Genomic DNA, 21,887 nt, shown 5'->3' with positions numbered 1-21,887 from the left:
GACACTGAAGAGCTGCAAAGGAAGGAACACCTGACTTGGACCCAGCCCTATCGGCCTGTGTGCTGCTCCTGCCGAACTGCACTAAAGTCATCCCCCGACCCGAGATGTTCCAACATTCCCAGACATCCCAAGACTGGAACTCGCTTGCTAGTTCCCCACGACTGGATCCCCAGTCCTCACCTTCAGAATCTTTGCAACCGGACAAGATTGATCTCTATTTACTAACATTGGGCACTTGATGCCGTTCTACACCTCTGTACCCGACCGCCCCGGTTCCGTCTGTTGTGACCTGTTGGTGTGGTCCAGACCCTTGCCCAATACTCACCTTAAGTCCAGGATATCAGTCCCATAAGTCGCTGTACTGTACCTGTTTGCCGTCTGTTTTTCCTCCATAGGATAACATTGCAGCTTCCAAAAATGACACTGTTGACTTTTCAAAACTGTAAAGATTTTTTTTGCAAAACGTACTTACCTGAGTGAATTGATTCTGATGCCAAAATATATTTAAAGATGCTTGTTATTTTTGTGAATTGGCCTAGAGCTCCTTCTTGAGTCATGTGTCTCATTTATTGACTGTGTATTTGCAAATGTCTCACGCTCCTCTCCGATAATCCTAAGGCTGCTTGACCACACTACCCCCAAAGGAGCACTTTGGGATTGCTACAGTAAGCCCCTGTCCACTACTAAGGGAACCCCTGGACACACTGCACGATTTATCTCATTTTGATATATATCATATAAAGATCCAGTTTCCTACACCTAGAATTAAATTATGTATTAAAAAGGTTGCCAAGGCAGCAGAGGTCCAGCTGGTCTGTGCTCGTCCCCTGAGACCGACTGCTAAACTTGGGAAAACAAATCTAAGGAGAAGGGAATATGTGGGGGGCATGGCAACAACCGCCACCAAGATGGGCACAATCCTGTGAGGCTCCGGGCAACCCAAGGATGGATAGAATCGCCACCATCATAGCCTCTTACACCCTGATGCCCACCTGCTGACGTTCCTGGGGCCGGAACATACCCAGGGACCCCTTAATTGGGGACTTTTTCACACCACATGCTCCTGAGATGCGGCGAGGCCTGGCAACGTCTCGGAAGCCCCACTGCAACAGGGGCCGCAGGCAAGCCTGTGGCTGGGATCACCCGATCCTGCAGGTGGTGCTCGCTGACACTTCCCCCCTCCTGCCCAGCTGATCTCGAGCACACCCAGGAAATCCACTAAATCTCTTCCACTGGAGTTGAGGAGGCGGGTGAAAACCCCGAGGCCTACTGACTCTGCTACATCACCTGAACCATAAATGCCGGCGGCCGCTTTGCGCACCTGATCCTCTCGGCGTAGGGCTGTGTGCGTGACCATCCGCCATCACCTGCATGACACTTACATGGCTAAATCGCGCACAGCCCATGTTGGTGACAGTGGTGACGGGAGCCTAGGCCGAAGGGGGTGGTGTATGGAGGACCCAGGCTGCTGAATGAGATTACCCTGCCAGACAACCGAGACCCTGGTAAGCCATTTCTGTTTTTTAAAGAGGGACAACCTCTTGCTCAGTTGTCTATATTGTTCTGCCCCCGCGAGGTGAGCTGTGGAGGGCCAGACCCCAGAAGTTGCGCCCTCCCCCCCCGCTTCCCTCCCAAGACGCTGAGGATGAAGGACACAAGGCATGCGACGCACTCCCCACTGACATATCTGCTATTCTGACCGAGCTGAGGGCAGGATTCAGTGCCATGGATTCCCACTTCGACATCTTCGCCAGTCGCCATCAACAAACTGGGGGAACGCCTGGACAGACAAGGAGTGAGAATTGAGAGCGTGGAGGGGAGGATCTCCGGCCTCGAGGACAGTGCTACCATCCTGCAAAAACGCACTGACAAAATGAAACATCTCCACAAACAAGCAGCAATCAAATGTGAGGATCTAGAGACCCGGTCCCAAAGAAACAACATCTGCATAGTGAGCATTGCGGGGACCACCAATATTGGCCAACCCAATGCTTTCATGGAACAACTCCTCGTTCACCTACTTGACTGCTCCACTTTCTCCACCACCATCGCTGTTGAGTGCAACCATCGCTCTTTGGGCCCACGGCCTCCTGAGGGAGCCCCACCCCACTATCTATCTGCTTTTTTTGTGCTTCGATTTACTGCATTGTGAACGATTCAAAGATTCCTTCTCTCTTACATTATTACTGAGCTAGCACTGTACTATCAATATACATGTAACCATTCTGCTACTGTATAACAGTCATTGCCACAGTATATTCTTGTGCTGATGTTTCACTGCAGAAAATTGTCTTTGTTACCCGTGTGTTGCTCCTTACTGAGTGCCCTTATTCATTTGTACCCATTTTGACATTGCTTGTGTTGGTGGACAGCAGCCAGTCCAATGCATTGCCAGACCACCACCCCCCACCAACCCCGATCCACAGTCTTGAAAGGGCTGAGGGGATTGCTGCAATGGTTAGGATCATTTAACCCTCTTGTACATCAATCCCCTAGAGTAGCTTGTGAATTTCCTTAAATGATGTAGGAATAGCTTGGAAAGTCAGTTCTGTAGAGTGTACTATGGCTCTACTGTCCTCAGAAATGCTCCAGGGATGAATCATCTTTTCCACCAGCAGCAAATGGCATATCCATGAGCGAGGCTTACACATCACCAGAAAACCCTTTGGAATACATCCACACATAGCAGCACAGCACACACCGGAGCAAACCTCCCTCCTCAAGCAGTCCGTGATATTGAGGCTCGAATATCTGAATTGTTTGGGCCTAACAGGATCAAAGGTCACCTGAACCGGTCAGTCAAGAAGTAAGGGATACAAACTTAAGGAAACGCATGAATCACATGCAAGAACAAAAACATCAGATTTTGAATACATTGTGCTCAATATGTACCAATTACCTGTCCATTGTTATACTCTGGCATGCGGCAAAATGATAGGAGCTGCTCATAGGTGCTTTTGTTGTTTTGGGTACTTTTGGGAGGTAGCTACTGTTTTTTCAGTGGTGTAGGATGCACCTCATTATTGCTGCTTGCGGATGGTTTTGCCACTGGTGGTTCAGCTTATTGCCTTCTCTCAGGAAGCATGTACTTGTCTTATATCCTTTGCTGTAGACCTTGATCATGACCCTGGTAAATTATTTCCTCCCTTTCACGCCCAGGATCTTCAGTGTTTAATCTTCAAGATATCATTTGAATCGTGCTGTATACATGGGAAGTAAAAGAGTCTAGAGCTTGATAAGAAAAAGTCTTGGATTGTCTAGTCTGCTTCTTCATTAGGTCTGGGAAATAATTCAATGACGAGAAATCAACATTGTCCTTTCTGGCACTAATCATTGGGTCTACATTAATCATACTGGTTTTCTTATAGCATCTTGAAAATCTTGTCTTTTTAGGTAGTACTTAATGAACAGATCCATTGTGCCCCATAAGGAACTTAAGTGCCAAAACCGGTAACACAGCTGTATGCTTTAAGAAAGGTAGCTGATTTGACACTTTCTTTCCCAATGAGTTGATTCTGTAGCTCTCTTTAAAGATTAGCTGCAGATTACAATTCACCTGCCACCCATCTTCGGAATCTAAACCTAGCTATTCCTTTGAAAACTAAGACTGAGAAGCACTTTACTTGTCACCTCTTTGCAAACTAGTCAGAAAATAGTTTTTGACAGATAATAATTGGCTTTGGAAGGCACTTGGAATGATAAGCACAGCATGTTTTTTTGTCTGAAGGTTCTCAAAGATAATTAAAGTCAGAACCACTCAAGATGGTTTCAATAATGAGTTTCTGTGCTGTGCTTCAACTGAAGACAAAGTTGCCAAACGAGGTGATATGCATAACAGAAAATCTTTCCAACATTAAGGAAACAGATCACACTAGCTTGAAAAGAAGTGTTTATAGGGTGCTGTGTTGTGTATCCTAAGAGATGTGGGAGCAGTCATATCTCTGCAGTCTCTTTTCCGCGGGCGTATTAATGGTTTATACGTCTATGTCTTAAGTGGGGAGGTGTTTATTAAGGTACTTCTCAATGAACACTCATCACTAGAACTCTTGCTATATTTTTCATAAGACCAATCAGATCTTGTGTCTTTGTCTTGGGGAGTACTGTTTAGCAGCAAGATCCTCTCCCTTCTGTGAGGATGGAGGAAGAACAAGTAAAAGACCCTGGACTCAAAGCTGCACATAATTAAGGAAGACGGTCGGCTGCCACTGGAGTGCCTAAAATGACATTTGGCAAAGGATGTGGAAATTATGCTCAGTCGCTAGAATTAAACTGGAACAAAAAGCAGCACCCAGAGTGACAGTGAAGATATTGATGATGAATACATTCAACATCAAAGGAAGCCTCATCATTGAGCCACGGTAACCCAGCCTCTCAACGTCGAGATGTAAGGCTGGTGAAACCCTGAACAAGTGAATATAGACAACAGCAACTGGTGTGGACTACGAGCAGGCAGAATCCCAGTAGATTCAGACCTGGTCATTTCAGGTGCCAAAGGCGGAATCCAGCCCTAGAGCCTCCCCACAGATGACCTAAGCATAGCAGGATTTACTTTGTGTATGACATTTTAACAAACAAACTAGAGTCCAGTAGGCAGACTATATACACATCCTAGTTGTCATTTATGACATTGTGCTACGAGGTGTAGACTTGGTGACCAAGAGCAAGCAATATGTTACTTACACTGTAGGCAACTATTCGCGGTATGCAGTACTGTAGATTGACATGTTCTGAATATTCCTGCCATCTAGTGTTTGGCATAAACAAGTGCAATCTGTTTTTCTTCAAAGAAGCATTTTGAGTCACAAGGTATAGTGACTCCTCCTATGATTGGTAATGTGCATTGGCATCAGCTCCACTCAGATTGCTTTGCGCACAGCGGGCGAGGATGAAGATGAAGCACAAAAAAGAAAAAGTGGATGACCGAATGAAAGGAGAAACCGAAAGACATTTGCAACATCCAGAGGCTTTTGGCAGAGGAGGGTGGGTGCATTTGAACCTACCACACTACAGGTCACACAGACATGCTAACAGCAGAATATTCAGTTTGTGTCATGTGTAGATACATTTGCTCTGCACAGACTTCTTTACGTGGTAGGTAGAAGAATGTAGGAGAAGAAGAAGAAGAAGGTAGGAGAATGTTGCAGAAGACTAAAAAGGCATTCATAGCACATCTTGGCAAACCTTTGCTTGTGGGCATCGTAAGATGTCCACACAGTAGTACCTGGTGAACGTGTGTGGAGTGTTAACTTTACATATGTCAGCTATGGGGATGTTGCCATGGACGACCACTTAGATCCCTTTCTTGCAAGTGGAGTGCTGTCTTAGCGGGACAGGCAGTTGCTTTTTTGACTTGGCTGCGCATGTTTTCATATACTTGACGAGCCATTTATCCATTCTCTCTTTGGACAGGGTGTGGCTTTTGTGCAGTTAGGTGAAAGTGACAAAAATTTGCTGAGTTTCACGAAATGGCTTGGTTGTGTCAATACAGTACACAAAAGCATGCTTCACATCCAGAATATGAAGGACCCCTCTGCCATAGGGACAGGCTGTGGGAAGAAAACGGGTAGCTCGATTTAAGATGAAAATGGGGTGGGGGAATACCATTTTTGGAACAAACTTTGGGCTGGTCATAAGGACAACTGTGATTATGAACTTGGAAGAAGGACTTCTCTAAGGTAAGAGCTTGGCGCTTGCTCACACCCTGTAAAGACGTTATAGCAACAAGGGAGGCAACCTTTGAAAACAGGAACTGCAGAGGACACAAGTACATGGGGTTCAAAAGGAGGGCCCATGAGTCGACTACGTGCTATATTGAGGCTTCAGACAGGGGCCGGAGGTAACCCTTTTGGAGCCCTTTCATGAAAGCTTTAATGACGGGGACTCTAAACAAGAAGAGTGTTCTCTATTTTGTAATAAGCTGCAATTACAGCTAGATGAAGATGTATGGAAGTGTAAGCGAGGCCCAATGTCTGAACATGAATAAGGTAATGGAATAGGTCTTGGACCGCTGGTTTGTGCGGATCTATGTATTTGGGAGGGCAATAGCAGACCAACCTTTTCCACTTGGCTGCATAGCAGGCCTGTCTGGTGGGTCTACAGGCCTCATTAAGAATAGACATACATTCTGCAGGCAGCCTAACGGTTCCTGTTTTACCGCAGTAACTTCAGGACCTTAGAGGACTGTGGAAAGTGCAACCTTTAGCAGTGGTGCTTTGGACCACATTAGTATTATGTCTAGCCATAAGTGTTTGGGCCTTTCTGATTTGCCCAGTCTGCCTTAACGCCGCAGTCTCCGCTGCACTTTACACAGAACACCTTGAAAAGGCCCCAGGCCTCCATACCAATAAGGGGTGAAACGTGTGCTGGCTGTTCTTCACTTGGGAGTTAACTTGTGTGTTTTGTGGATCTATTTGCATTGAAATAAACACAATTCAGTCTGATGCATCTCGTTGAGAATGTACCATCCTTCTAATTAAGCTAGGGATCACCCCATGATTTATCAATACTGCAAGTCAGCTTTGTTCTGAACAATCCTAAGACTAAGGTAACTGAACTGTAGATCTTTAGGAGTCAAATTGCAAGACTGAGCTGCCTAGGGGCTCGGATGCTTGATGGCGCCTTGGTTCTGCTGGTTATGTTAAGTGTACTTGTAAAGCACAGTATCAGCTTTGAGGGTATACTGGTGCAGCGCAAAGGTGTCCTGCAGGAGAATGTCTGGAAAGTTCAACAGTTTCTCATGCGGAGCCTCAGGCAAGCATAGAGGGGTTGAGAACCAGTATTGTGCGGCCCACATGGGAGCCACTAGGATGAGGGTGAGGGGCATTTGCCAAAGCTTTAGAACCATGAACAGAACGAGTGGGAGAGCCAGAAAAGCATAGGCCTGTATCCCTGACCAGTTCATCTATAGTGCACTGCCTACGGACTGAGGGTGTGGAAAACTGGAGGCAAAGCTTTAACATTTTGCGTTCTGGGCAGTTGGAAAAAAAATACCTACTTCAGGAACCCCCCCCAAAACAGAAGTACAGGAGTAGGACTTGAGGGTGGAACTCCTGGACTTGTTGTCACATCCTGCCTAACAGGTCTACAGTCAATGTCGTGCCCAGAAGGAACTTTTCTAGCAGATGTATCGTGTGGTGAAGTGCTCAACATCAAATGTTCTATGTCAGCACTGACAGCTGCAGAGTGTTTTCTCCTCTTCGGTTTCTGAAGGGAATACATGGTTGTCGATCTTGATGAGGACCACCCACTTTTTGCTGAACCTGATGGAAGGTCTTGAGCCCTAGGTGGATGGCCGCAAGTCAGTCACCCTCACAAGGAAACACATGGACGCTACTCCTCCAGAGAATAGCGCTACCACAACAAGGCATTCTGTAAATACTCTGGGGCCATAGTTACTCCGAAAGGGCAGTACCTTGCACTGATAATGCTGACCTCTTACAACGAATCACAGGTAGCAGTGGTGAGCAGGGTGGATGGATATGTGGAAGTACAAGTCCTTCAGATAGAGTGGTCAATAAAGTTGCCTTATTGCAACAGAGGGATGACTTCTTGTAGAATGATCACATGGAAGTGTTCTGATTGTATGTACTCACTGCGTAGTCTGAGGTTGAGTACATGCCTGAGGAGCCCATCTTTCTTGGGTATGAGGACATTAAGGGAGTACATCCCTTTTCTGTGTTGTAGAGCTACTGGTTCTATTGCTCCTTTGCGAATGAGCACCTATACTTCCTCTTGAAGGAGGCGCTGATAATCTGTGTCTGCAAGGTTGGATGTTTGGCGGGGATGCAGTGAGCTCAGAGAGCAGTGAGAGGACCCACTGGTAACATTTGATTACTTCCCATTGCTGAAGACACTAAACAGTTACTTACTGGTAGGAGTGGTTTTGAAACTTGAAGAATTTTCTGGATTCACATGCTGTGCATTATCCCACCATCTAGTGTTTGGGTATGGAATATTCTTCTTGTAGTCTCCTATTTTTTTGGTGGGTGTCAACTATCTGGGTTTAAATCCCTTCTTATGCCACATCAGATATATATATGCCCCCAGAAATCACTCAACGTAGCCCGGTCTTAAGATTCTTTGCTCGACTGTGTTCTTGAATGGAGTTTTTAAATACACCCCTATTGGCGGAGGTGAGTGGGTTGCATGCAAATTCAAAAATGTATTCAGGTTGCAAGCTACTCCGAGCGGTAAGTAACCATTCAGTTTTGAAACGTGAATCTTTTCTAAATTGACATGCTGTGCAATGATCAGAAAACAGCATTTTCTGCTGTGGGTAAGCTGGGTCCTTTACAGTGTGTGTTTACAAATGTTTCAGTACTTTGTCCCACTTCTGCCTCCTTGTTGATTTGAATGTCTATGCAGTAATGTTTTGTGAAGGTATGCACAGATGACCATGTAGCAGCTGTGCAAATGTCTTCTAGTACTAACAAGCCTAGAAAAGAGAGAGTTGCTCTTTTTTTTCCTTGTTGAATGCGGCTGCAAACTTTCTTGAACGGCTATGCCTCCTGCCTTGGGACAATACTGTATTGTCTGTACTAACCATCTCACAATAGTTCCATTGGTGACTGGGGATCTCCTTCTTGTGAGTGTAAATAGCACAATGAATGTGTTTTAGGCTGTTGAAAAAAGGGTGGTAAAAGAATGTCTTGGTTAACGTGGAACTCCAACACCACTTTTGGTCTGAACCTTGGTGTCCTCATTACTATTTTGTCTCTATGTATCCGCATATGGTTTAGGAGTGGTGAGCGTTTATATTTTGCTGATCCTCCTTAATGAGTCTGTGGCCATGAGTGAGGCTGTCTTGAGGGTTAGAAATTTGAGTTAGGAATACAGCACTGACTCGAAGGGTGATCCCATTACTTGCACGAGTACTACTTTCTGGCTCACTGTAGGAATTGGCACTCTTCTTGGAGTGGTAAAGAGACTTCTCCCTAATCGGCCTCTTGTGTACACTACAATGGCTGCTAGGTGTACTTTGATAAAGACATGTGAGAGATGCTTTTCTAATAGATGTGTTGTGCATCTTATAACTGTGGCATCCCATGTCGACACTGCATTTCCCTGGCCTGAGACCACTGCTGAAAACTCTTCCACTTGTTTCTGTAACATTTCCTTCCAACTGGTCGCCTTGCTTCCTTTAGAAGCTTCATTGCTCTCCATGCCACCTTGAGATGGCCAAACTCTAAGTCCTCAGGAGGCATGCTGACAGACTGATGGAATTTGGCTCCAGGTGGTTTAACTGTCCCACTTGTATAGGTAACAAGTTTCTGTGTGTTGGGAGTGTGGTGTACTGTCCTTGGGATAGCTCCATAAGATCTGAGATCTGTGTCTATCAAGCCCACTGTGGGGCTGTCATTATTAGGTTGACCCGTGCCTACCTGCACTTTTCAACCACCTTCAGTATCATTGGAATTGATGGAAAATCATAATCAAATCTCCCTGATCATTTTATCAATAGGGCATTCCTAGTGAATCCCGGTAGTAGAAACCGAATCTGAAGCTTTGGCATTTCGTGTTTGTGTGTGCTGCGAACACGCCTACTTGTGGTGTCCCTCAGAGACACAAGATCTGCATTAGCACATTTCCCCCACTGTTATTTGTCAAACGTTGCCCCTTCTGGTATTGCTGCTCTGCTCCATGATTGCTTTCACTCTAATCCACTGGGCTCGCCTTTGCAGTCTAAGAGTTCAGGATCACCCCCAGTAATGTTTTCTTCATGTCTGGGTCCTAAGATGATTTTTCATAACTGATGGAGAACCCTAGTGAATGGAGGGTCTGCATGACTTTGCTGATATTCTTTCTGCACTGGTTGCTTGTCTTCACTTTCACAAGTCAGTCATCTAAGTATGAGTAAATGTGTAATCCCTCTCCACTGAGGTGTGCTGCAACCACAGCTACACATTTGAAGAACACTTGTTGAGCTAATTTTATTCCCAACAGTAGTACCTTGAATTGGTAGTATATCTTGTAAACTACAAACCAGTTGATTGTTTATTGGTATGTGTAGATAGGCATCCTTGAGCTCCTTGGTTGCATGTATTCCTCTCTTATCAGAGAGATGACTTCTTGTAGTGCAGTCATTTTGAATTTTTTTGTCTTTATGAACTTGTTAAGTGACCACAGGTCCAGTAACAGTCTTAACATCTTGTCTAGTTTGGTACCAGGAAACAGTCTGAGTAAACCCCTTTCAGTTTTTGGTTCTGGGATACAAATTATATAGCTTTTTTGCTTAATAAGTCTTCCATTTCCTGTAGTAGTTGTCCATCTACTTTGGTGGTGGTGTCGGAGGTGGCTCTGTGGGCAGTAATTTGCTAACATTGTTTCCCCTTTACGAGTCCCCTCCCCCTTCCTATGGTGGTCTCACTCTTTTGGTTAGCTGAAGGTTGTATGAGCCGTATGTGGTTGTACAGCTCCTCTTGACACCATCCTCTTTCTCAGAGTCATGACTGCGTGGAATGTTCCCTTGTACTGTAGAGCTCCTCTGGCCTTGGTGGTTTCGTTATCTTTTTCCATGTTCTGAAACTCTTGGTCTACGGCCTCTCCAAAAAGAATGACACCCATAAAGGGCATGTTAATGGTTGACTGGACCTCCTGTTTAAATTCCAAAATTCTCAGCCAGGTGTGTCTGCACAGGGTGGTGTCGGCGCAGAGCTATCTACTGGCACTATCTGCTGCGTCCCCTGCAGACTTCAGGCACATATTAGGGATTCTTTTCCTCCTACCCTTGCCCTCTTCTTGTACTCCTCTGGCGGGGGTTTCATGAGCTCCTCCATTTCATCCCACTGTTGGTGGGCATATCTGCTTAGCAGGGCATTTGAGCTGGCTATCCCACCACTGTTACGCTGACCATGATCTTCCCATTTTGCTCCCCACTACGTCCTCTTACTTTCCTTGTTTCGAGGTGGTCCCATACACATCAGGGTGTTTGCTCTCTTGCATGCCGTTGCCACAATGAGGGAATCAGCAGGCACGTCCACCAATGTAGGGTGAATCTTCGGATGAGAAGCGGTACTTTTACTTCACCCTTGGCTTAAAAGCCTTGACTGCAGCTGGCTCTTTATCCCAGTGCTTCCTTGCAGGCTGGGCCAGGGCAGGAAAGCTTATAAACTGGTTTCCCTTCTGCTCTGGTAGCAAGGTTTCAAGGAGGAAACGTGCCTCCGATTGCTCCTCTCCCAGCTGATCACCACAAGTGCCTGCTGCTCTCTTTACTACTGCACTGGATGCAGTGATGTCATCGGGGTGTTGACTTTAATGTATAAGATTCCACACCCCTTCATCAGGCGAGTTTGTGTAGATGTCCTGCTAGTCATCTGTTGTCTCCCCTATTTGTGGGAGGCCATCCTGTTACTCTTCCGCCAGGTCGAAAAACTCCTCTTCCATCTCTTCCTGCAACTCTGGGGTGACGGGGTTTTCCAGCTCCTCTGGTTGCTCGGTCTCCACTTTCTTTTTAGTGGAATACTGTATCCCTGAAATAAGTTTTTGATTTCCCACTTTCTTGATTATGGCTTCAAGTTCAGCCCTGAGACGCTTCTTTTTTCCCTATACCGACAGCGATTATCTTACGGTGTCAAGTTCTGGTTTGCCTTTGTTCTGATGTCTATGTCAATGAACATTTTGGTGCTGAAATCTGGCATTTTAACAACCTTTGGCGTCAACGCCAAGTAAGTTTTCGATGCAGCTTTGGGCCCAGTCTTCTCAGATGGCATTGAGCTGCTTTTTTGCTGGTTCCCTTCCATGCCTTTAATCCTCTCTCAAAGCCGGAGCCAGTTTTGAGGATTTGCTTCCATGTGTGAGTGCCCCAAGTCTTGGACCCATGTGGTTCCTTGGAATTCACCCTGCTTTCCTGCATCAACAATTTAGACGGCAGTACTGGTTTCTTCGAACCTGGAAGTTTAGGCTTGTTGTGTCTCAGACAGAAAGTTTACCTTCTGTCTGTTCTCCTCCCTCAGCATCTCCCTGTGGCTATTTCTAGCTGGGTCTTCAATCACCACCTCTAGGTCTGATTCTTCTCCTTGGGCTTCCGGTGTCTGCAAGATGTCTTCCTCATCACTAGGCAACCCAAGTTCTTTAACAGACTCCTGCTTCCTTTGAGCTAATGTCAGCAAGTAGTGTGTCCACCTCTGCTTCTGCTTAGCTCTGATGGTCCTGGGCAAGAAATCTGTGCACACAATGCAGTCCTCCACACTGTGGTAGTTTGGGGGGGGGGGGGGGGGGGGGAGGGAGGGTGGCGGGGAGATATTACCACCCACGCGGGTGTCTTTTTTTAGCATACTTGTGGTTGCACTTGGGGCAAAACCTAAGGGGTATGTTCCATGCCCCCTTTTTATTCTCTGACCATGCAGTCTCTTTGCAGCAGTCTTCTCACTTTGGTGTTACTCGGTTTGCACCGTTTTCTCAGTTTCCAACTTCCTGTCAGTCGTCATAAATCCTCTTCCCTTGACTGTGATATTCTGTAGAAATAGTTTTTCTTGTTGCAGTTGTTTCTTCCTCGACTACGGAGCTCTCCTTTAGGCTTGGAGACCCAACAGCGGGAAAAAGTGTCAGGATAGCAACAATAGCCTTGGTCGTGTCTGTGTGTTTAATCTTCTCAAGCACCTGATCCACCGGCGGCCTGAAAAGATGTTTGCCATCACTGGCGGCTTAAAGCTAAAGGCACAAAGCCAAGTGTAATGCCTAATGAGGACACTGGAATAGCTCATCCTAGCCACAGAATTAGCTGCATTACTGGCACAGCAGATGGAAGCTTTTGATATTATCTTGCCCACCGAAGATATTCCTTGATCTCATCCAAGTGGGCTCTATTAGAGTGAGAAAGCAACCCGACTGAATCTGCAATCCTCCAATGCATGGCAGATTACGCAGCAACTCTTTCCTGCTGCAGCTATCTTCTTGCTCTCGTTATCTGGGGAGGGGCATCCCTTAAGCATTGGCATTTGAGCGGTGTAGACCACCAGGGTGTGTGGCAGAAGCTATCCGCAGCTGTAGGGAGGCTCGGCAGGCAACAGTTTATATTGTTTATCTACCATTGGTGTGACGATTCTGGCCTTGATGGGATCCTCAAAAGGTGTTCAGTGTCCTTTTGAGCATGCCATTGAGCATAAGCAGAAACTGCAAAGTGCAGTGTGTGGTGGACCCGCCTTGACCAAAAGTCCTAATCTTCCTGGACGGTACTTAGATCAACTTTATGAAGGCGGCAGCCAGGAGTATCACTTGTGATGTGAGGTATTGTCATCAGGAGTGAAGGATTTGGCCGGGTAAATATTCGGATCCATGTACCACAGGGGATCAACAATGTAGACATCCTATGAGTAGTCCCTTGGCTCAGGGCCATAATTGGCCTTGCATGGGTCTACAGGATACAAAGGGCTGTCCCCTCCATAAGAGGAATGTGGTGAGCTCTCTGGTGGCGGAGGTGGCCAATATGGTCGTGGCGGTGGAGGAAGGCGAAGTTGGAGTAAGAGGTGCAGGGAGACAAGCTGGGCGTAGGCAAGTGCCCCTGTTCTGTTTTCCTATGCTTGAGAGGAGGTGTAGGCTCGAAGGATAGCAGGTCTTCTAAAGGTAGTTTCCTTTTTCTTGGAAAAGTGTCTTGTGCCTTAGATGGCAGCTTCGAAGAGCTTAAACCAGTCTGTGGGTGGATAAAGAGTCTTAACGTGTGTCAAGCTCTTACTGGAGACACTGGATTATCAGCCATTCCAAATCCTTAAAAAACGCAATTGGGGGTCTCAGCGAACAACTCAACGTCAAAGGACCCTTCTTTTTTTGTCTGTGTCGAGCTGGATTTAGATGCCAATTTATGTTTGAGTCAAAGAGGGTATTGTGCCAATATCGGTGCCGGTGTCAACAGAGCTCTCAGCGACTTAGAAGGCTGAGGCTTCTGATGTGTTTTCAGAGTCAGTGGATGGAGCAATATTGCCTCTAAGGCTTTTTGTCAGTGCCAACCACAACCAGCAGGCAGTGGTGGTCCGGGGATGTGTTGGTGGGTTTCTGGACTCTTCGCCTGACACCCACTGTTTTAAGCTCGGCCTGTGCACTGTTAGAAGGTTGTACTCCTGTTCGAAGGCTTCAAAAAACCGCTGCGCCTCTGGATCTGGGGCTGAATTGTAGAGTCTGAGCTGAATTGTACACGCTGGGTTGCAAATGGTCCAGCCTTTGACTTCTCCTAGTCATCCCATTCCTCGAAGATGTTGTGGGTGTCATCTCCTTCCTGGCACTGTACTTTTCCGTGTTCAAGACTCCGCTCACGCTGATACCAGTGTCTTTTTGGAGCAGAAGGCAAGGAGGGCTGGACAGGCGGCCTCGTTGTGGTCGGATGGGAGAAAAAGGTTGCAGACCTGGTGGAGGTTTGCACGAGGGTACTTGGGAGTGACAATGGATGCAATATTGACCGCCATCAGTGTACAATCTTTGTCGACGGAAATAAGTGAAGACGAGGCGCAAGATCTCACAAGGGGCAGAGGCCCAAGGAGGTGCGTCGAGGGAAAGCTGGTCGTCGACCCCGACAAACGTTGCAATCAGGAGAACCAGAACTTTTAAAGTATTTTCTGTATAAACGAGAGATGCTAGGCCAAAGAAATCCAATCAGTAAAACCAAGAGACATCGACCCGGAGGCTCGATCGGTAACACATCTAAACTGACAATTTAACAATGGAGCCAAAGTTCATGCATATTACAGTCATAGGAGGAGTCACTATAGCGCATGACTCAAAAGTCTTCTTTGAAGCAAAACAAGTTGCACACATCCAAGCCCAACACTAGATGGCAGGAGTAGGCTAAGCATGTGTATCTATAGCTACACATGCCGCAAATATAATTTTAAAAAAACAATTTTATTTTAGAGAAATCGTTGCAAAACCTAGAAGGCTTCCTTAGACATCACGTGAATGGAAACAAATAGCCTACAGAGAAGAAAGCAAGACTGAGATACTGTTCACTGACTGAAAAACAAAAAAACTGCCTATGTGACTGAAAGGATAGACCAGCTTCCAGAAATCCAAGCAGTAGCACCGCTTGTTCCACTGTCGGTCAGTGCAAATATAGCAGCACTTTTACCCTCTTCCTCAGTCTTTTAAAAACACAATGCTAATGTAATATGACTGATTGGACTAATGCTATTGTTTAAAAAAAATTATATATATATATATATATATATATATATATATATATATATATATATATATATATATATATATATAAAATAAATGTTGCATTCCATGAGCATATTTTCTCGTTTGCACATTGAACACGTTATAATTTTTTCCGATACCTCGCACGCAATGAGACATTCCACATTTCATTTAAATTGACAATCTGAAGAATACTCAATTTTAAACATGCACTTGGTGACAAGCCTTTGCTGAGGAGCATATAAAAACACATGGTGGGGGAGGGGGGGGCAAGAGTGCAGCAGGCATACATAGAAACATAAGTTGTGCATCCTACCTTCACAAGCTGAGAGTCCCCGAGTCGTGAGCCCACAAAGACTACTCCATTGTCAAGATACGTTAGGCATTCAGCAATGGAAGTCTAGAGAAGCAGAGACAATTTACTATCAGGGAGGAATCAGACAGATGAAAGTAAGGAGACTGGGACATCACAAGAAAATGGACACCTAGATAAACCTGGACAAATCAAGGTAGAAAAAAGCTGAGGAGCGCAAAATGCTTGAGAATACCAGGTGCAAAAAAAGGAAGGCATGGGAGATAACTTGCATTTGGAGAGGGCCAGCCACAGGACGAAGGTATGTCTGAAAATGTCAGAGTGAAGAGGAAATGTAGATAACTGAGCCCACACTGAAAGAAATCACTCATGAAAAGAGCATTAGGCTTCAGTGATGGAAGTTTTAAGTGAGAATGTGGTTTAAGATGTGTCCGTATAGGACAATAACATGCTCAAGAGAATAATGAGTAACTATAACAAAGTTCTAGAGGATGTAAGATGCAGGAGTAGTCCCTATGAGAAAAAATCTAATAATTGGTGGGTTCTGCTAAGGAACAGCATTAAAGATAGGAGGGCAAATATGAAATTAAGTTTAGGCCACAAGGGGACAAATGAGGAACACATTAGGCTTGGAAGGTGACCAAAAAGGAAAAGTCAAGATCAATGTGCAAGGAGAACACCACGCTGACCACAGGTCTAACAACAAGAAGGTTGCCAGACACAGGAGGCTAAAGGTGTGTGGAAAGGGGATATGGTTAGGTGGAAGCTATACACTGTGGTTTGATCAAGTCCAGGAAACGTGTGTACAAAGAATGCCCAGCTCAGGAGAACGAAGCAATGCATGAGTGTCAGTCTAGAGACCGAAGCAAACCCAAATTGCTCATAGGCTTAGAGTAACACTGTAGTAAGCTGGGTTCTGGTACCCCCAACCTCCCCCAATTCTTTTTTTCCCCGGGTGTCAGTAGGTTTTGGACTGTAGTGCATGGTATCCTGCAAACCAGGGTCCCAGTGCCAGAGCTCTCGCCTCCAAATTTGGTAACTGGTCAACTTTTTACACCCACAATTGTCATATTGGTCCACAATTGTCATATTGATGCACCATTGTAAGTCTCTAGTATATGGCACTTCGGTACCCAAGGCATTGGTACACCGGGGGTTCCGCCCTGGGCTGCAGGCTGTATTGTGCCACCCATGGCAGCCCATGCAAACTGTGTCTGCAGGCCTGCCATTGCAGCCTGCGTGAAATGGTGCATGCACCCTTTCAACACCAAACCTGGTCACTGCACTAAGACATTATAAGTCACCCCTCTGGTAGACCCTTTGGCCTAAGGGCAGGGTGCATGTCTCCAAGTGTGAGGGTAATAAGATGTGCAGGGGCCCCTGGGAGCATCTGACTGTTTAGGCCAGGTAGAGGACGTCCCTGACCCCCGGGAAACTTCAGAGTGACCAATCCCCTTTTTTTGGATTACTTAAGGGCTCCCTCACAGTTGGGTCCTCAGATTTGTTGAGCAAGCCTCTCCAAGGAACTCTCTGCTAGACATTGTTCTCCTGGCCTCTGGAACCACGGCTGGTCTGCTTTAGAATCAAAACCCATCTGCTTCTGGTGGGAAGGCTCCCATTGCAACATTGTTTCTCGGATCCTGCAAGAATTCTTCAACATCCAAGGCTGTGCATCCTCCAGGGTCACAAGGACTCTGCACCTGGAAGCACAAAGGAATCTCCCTTGGAGTGGAGTCATTCCCTGCATCTGCAGGCACCTCAAGACAACATCGACCAGCTGGTGGCGTCTGCTAGGCCGCAGACATCTGAAGACTCTGCTCCACAGGTGGTGAGTCTGTGGCTTCCTCTGGATTGTGCTCGTCCTCTAATCAACATGGGATACTTTGGGCCCCTGCTCCTGCCACTGGACTGGAACCCCTGAGCACTGTGACTGTTGCACGTGCCAAGACTTGTTGACTCCTTCTCTAGGAGATCTTTAGGCATCAAGAAGCCCCAGCCTCCAGCACTCTGCAAGTCAAGATCAGCCCCTGTCTAGCAATTCCTGCAACCTGGGACTTCTGTTTTTTTGTGCTGGTAAGGCTTCCTTGCGACTCAGTGTCCATCACCAGTGGGTCACTCATGGGTGCTCCATCAACTTCTGCTGGCCTTCCTGCGTGCTGAGGGACAACTCGTAGGTGACTCCTGAGACCTTCTGCAGCTCCTGGACCCCATAGCTGGACAACTTCTTCCACAGACTTGCAGGGACTTCATCTTCAGGAGGGTGAGCACTGCCACCTGCACCACCTGGCCACCTCCAAGAGTGCTGGACTCTGTCTCCTTTCTTTGCAGGCCCTCCAAGTCCGGAATCCGTCCATGGGTTCCACCAGCCTGGTCCACAGGTCGTGACAGCAGCTGGACAATACAAGGCATCCACTGAATTCAGAGAGCGCCCTTCTCCCCTCCGCATCCGGGTCCCTTGGTGTATGTACTCCATCTTCTGGGAATCCTCTCCAACCTTCCTCTTGTCCGATCACCTTGGGGTCCACTGCGAAGGGTCCTGAATCCCACAAACTCCAAACATTACTCTCTGTGTTAGCCTATGGGACATCTGGGTGGGTAACTACCTTGCACCTGGCTGCTGGGAACACTTACTGTACTTATCTCTGATGTTTCTATCTGCCCCTAGCTAACTACCACACTTACCTTGGTTGGGTTCACTATTTCACATTCCACTTTTTATGTGCATGGTTTGGCCCTCCCATAGGGCCCTGTGTATTTTTATGTTATTTCGGATGGTATATATTGTGTGTGTATATCCCCAAAGCTAGATATACCAATTATAGTTTAGTAGTACTGTTGTGATAAGGTATCCTTTAGTTTTGCAACAATTGTGTTGTTCTTTCTTGTGAGTGATTTACTGTCTGACTACTGTGGTATTGCTGGTGCTTTGCATTCCTCCTGAATAAGCTTTAGCTGCTCGCCTCAGCTACCCCTAGAGTGCTTTTGCTATCTGGACACCTATTAGCTATCACCATAGGTGTCCACCATAAACTGAGCCAGCCTCCTACAAACACTAATTATTAAAATTGGGTAAAGGAGCTGTAGGAAGCTTGCATGCACATTCAAGTAATTATATAATGGATGAGTAAAACAACACACACAACAAACTAGAAAATGACAGCATAAAATCCTATTCTAAGAAAGTAACACACAATTTGAATTAGTAGAATTTAATATCATCAATGCCCTCCAGGAAGAAGCCAGCAATCAGAAGGTTGAAAGAAGTGAAATTCAGAAGGTGGTCCTACCAGTTAGTAAAATGACACATTTTAGAGGAGGCTTTTCATGAGCAGAAAGTCAGCCTCAAGAGGAGCAATATGTAGGTGGACAGAATGTCTTAATGAGGCTGACAGAGTTAGGAATGAGAATATTGGTTTCAGGAAGAGGCAACTAACAAATAACATTAAGACAGCGAGGAAAAACATAAATGTTCACAAGGAACACATCATGCTATGGTGGAGCTATCCATGCAGGAAAATAGGGTTAGTACCTCTCCAAGTAGCTCCACTCTAAGGTCCTTGAGGGTCACAGTTCCATCCATCTGCTCCTCTTTCTCCAACAGCAGCATGAAGAGCCTTCCTTCCATGTCACCCAGCAGGTAGCGCGACCCATTCGGATCCACCCTATTGTGACAGACTATTGTACTTTGCTGCTCACAAAAAGAAAAACAATTAAATATAAAAACTATTTAATAATGAACTGATTCACCCTGAAAAGGAGGAGTTCAGTAGGATAGTGCAACTGCCCACACAGTTACCAAAGCCTATTCTCTCCCCCTCCCCCCACCCCTCAAAAAAAAATGAAAAGAGAAAAGAAACAAATGCTTCTTTCAAAGGAAGAGGAACATCTGGGGTAAATTCACTGAAGGAGGACAGATGATCAGTGGCAGCCACAATGGGATTCAGGATCGTGGTTATTAGGTGGCGCTGTCAATGCCTGCCTGGGTCACAAAGTACTGGACAACATAAAACCACTAAGAACACCAAATTAATGCAGGAGATAGACAGAGAATGAAGGGAATAGGCTAGACAATTTAGATCATGGAAAGGAGGCACTAGGAAAAGAGATTGAAACTTTTCAAAGTTGACTCAAGGCTTATTTAGCCATACTGACTGAGCATAGTGCCTATCTTTTTTTATCCAGGCAAAAACTTAAACTTACTAATATATTCACCTTCACTAGACAGGTAAAAGCACCACAGCGAGCAGTCCATTGTTTTCAAAGTACAGTGGTACATAATACTATTACAGAAGGATAATGAATCGGTTACTTACCTGTAGGAGTAGTTTTGCAGTTTGAACAACATTCCGGATTCACGCTGTTATTCCACCATCTAATGGCTGAGTCAGAAACTTTCCCATTTTTAAAGTAGTCTTTGCTTTTCTCTTTTTTAGGGTCGAGCGCAAAAGCACTCTGTCCCTGGTATAATCTCTCTGTGCGCTTTTAATCACGATTATGTCAAGCTCATCAGTTTGGTTAGTTCGTGGGCTTGCCTTTTAAAGTTCACTTGATTTAATTAGTGAAAGGCATGCATACGTCATGCCTTTTCCAGTGTTTGGCCCGCCTCGAGCACACAGGCCAAATACAGAAAAAGCATATGAGGCTCCATATTTTCCATATGGTTTCTGCATTATTTTTTCTCTTTATTTCGTAGGCAGCGTGACCTCGCTGGGCAGTAGTAGAGCGATTTGCATGACATCAACCCTGTTACATGGATATTTGCATTTTTGACGGTTACATGGATAATTGCACTTTTGCCGATACGTTTCACTGCAAGGAAACTTCTGTTTCCTTTTGTGTGTTTGCTTTGCACTCATGGCGGCCTTCGGCTCACTTATGTGAAACTGTTTTACTTTTCATTTTATGTGGCAAGAAAAGTCCAGTCAGGGGTTTACAACACCAATAGCTTTAACTCGAGTGAACACTAGACCTTTCACAATGCAAAAGCTTGTTATTTTTTTGCGGTTGTTGCTGGGCGTCAATGGTACCCACCATTTGGTTCTTGTTCCAGCTTCCTCAGATGTATGATGCCCTCTCAAGAAGTCCTCACTCGTCGCCAACTTTAGTTTTTTTTTTGGGGGGGGGGGGGGGGGGGGGGGGGGGCAGTCTGTAAATTTATTGTCAAGTGGCCTTCCCATGGCTGTACTCCTTAAATGTCTCATGTTTACTTGTCTGGCCTCATTTCCTGTATAGGCAGGTGGGGCACATGGGAATCCAGAAATTTCTTCAAGCAGATAAACTACTCCTACAGGTAAGTAACCATTTCGTTTGGCAGAGTTAATATTTTCTAGATTCACATGTTGTGCTTTGACTTCATAGCCGTTTTTTCATTGGGGTGGCTGTGCTGGAGATGAAATCGAGCTTGTTATTAGAAGCACCTTCTGGACATGTTCCTTCCTCTTTCTGCAAGGGAGCTTGCCCTATTCTTGTATTGTTCTGGAAGGTATCTCATTAAATCATACATTTCTTCCAGGTCTAATAGGCATACCTGTTAAGCATGGCGTTGGAGTTTTCTATGCACCATTGTGTTCCTGCTTCTCTTTCGAATTTTCTTCCTACCATTTCTAAACTTTTACTTTCCCTATCCAAAGGTGGACCAGAGGTGGTTGGCATATTTGCTCCACTCCTGGCAGTGGTTATTATGATGGATCCTGCCACCACATTGCCCTGAATGTATGTTGAGTCCATAGAGGAATATTTGTATTTTTCTTGACTCTGTGAGTCACTGACCTGCAGGTTGCTTGTTCTTTAAACTCCTCTCCAATCCTGGGGCAAGATTCTTGGAGCATTAAAAGGAACGGACTTATTTTGTGAGAGTAGAAGGGTCTCTTGTAGGAAACATGTCTGACTTCTCACCCAGCTGGACTCCATACTGCTCCGTCGCCTTCTTAACCTGCTAGTTGTATATGGTAATATCATTTGGAGGTGAGGGCCTTGACGGATAAGTGTCTACAGCTTCCTCAGGTGAATCTGTGTCGAGGTCTTGCCACTGTTCAACACCGTCCGATCCCTCAACACCCTGGTACAGACCTTGTTCTTATGGGTCCTCCGCCTTCCTCCACCTCATAGAAGACCTCTTGATAGTCCTCCTCTTGCAGCTCTGGTACCAATAGGGGTTCCAGTTCCCCAAAGTCTTTCACCTCCTTCGTGCTTTCAGTTGAAAGTTTCAATGGTATTCGAAATCCCTGGAGGGAAGCGTCAAATTCGTTTTTTTGAAGGATTATGGCCATTTCGTCTTAAATCCATCTTTTATTGCTCTCAATTTTGAGGGTGCGTTCTTCAACGTTGAGGTGGGCACCGTCTTATTTGGGGTTGACATTTCAGCTGCTGTTGGCTGAGCTGTGGTCTTCTGGTCTTTCTCTCGATCATGATTTTCTTTCAACGCCAGTGTCTCCTCTGAGGCTCTTCC

At 45.8% G+C, this 21,887-nt stretch overlaps 1 protein-coding gene across 2 annotated transcripts in view; it reads right to left on the bottom strand.

The window, feature by feature from the left end:
- Positions 1 to 21,887, bottom strand: part of DDB1 (damage specific DNA binding protein 1) — a 682,863-nt gene that overhangs the window by 518,777 nt on the left and 142,199 nt on the right. For both annotated transcript variants that reach the window (XM_069223262.1, XM_069223263.1), the window contains exons 7-8: positions 18,969 to 19,127; positions 15,443 to 15,526 (exon numbers count right to left, since the gene is read on the bottom strand). In XM_069223262.1, coding sequence (XP_069079363.1) covers positions 15,443 to 15,526; positions 18,969 to 19,127 — 243 coding nt within the window. The remainder of the gene's footprint in view (positions 1 to 15,442; positions 15,527 to 18,968; positions 19,128 to 21,887) is intronic.

The sequence above is a fragment of the Pleurodeles waltl genome, chromosome 3_1 (assembly GCF_031143425.1).
Source record: "Pleurodeles waltl isolate 20211129_DDA chromosome 3_1, aPleWal1.hap1.20221129, whole genome shotgun sequence".
Classification (NCBI taxonomy): Eukaryota; Metazoa; Chordata; class Amphibia; order Caudata; family Salamandridae; genus Pleurodeles; species Pleurodeles waltl.
This window is presented reverse-complemented; position numbering and strand designations above follow the sequence as displayed.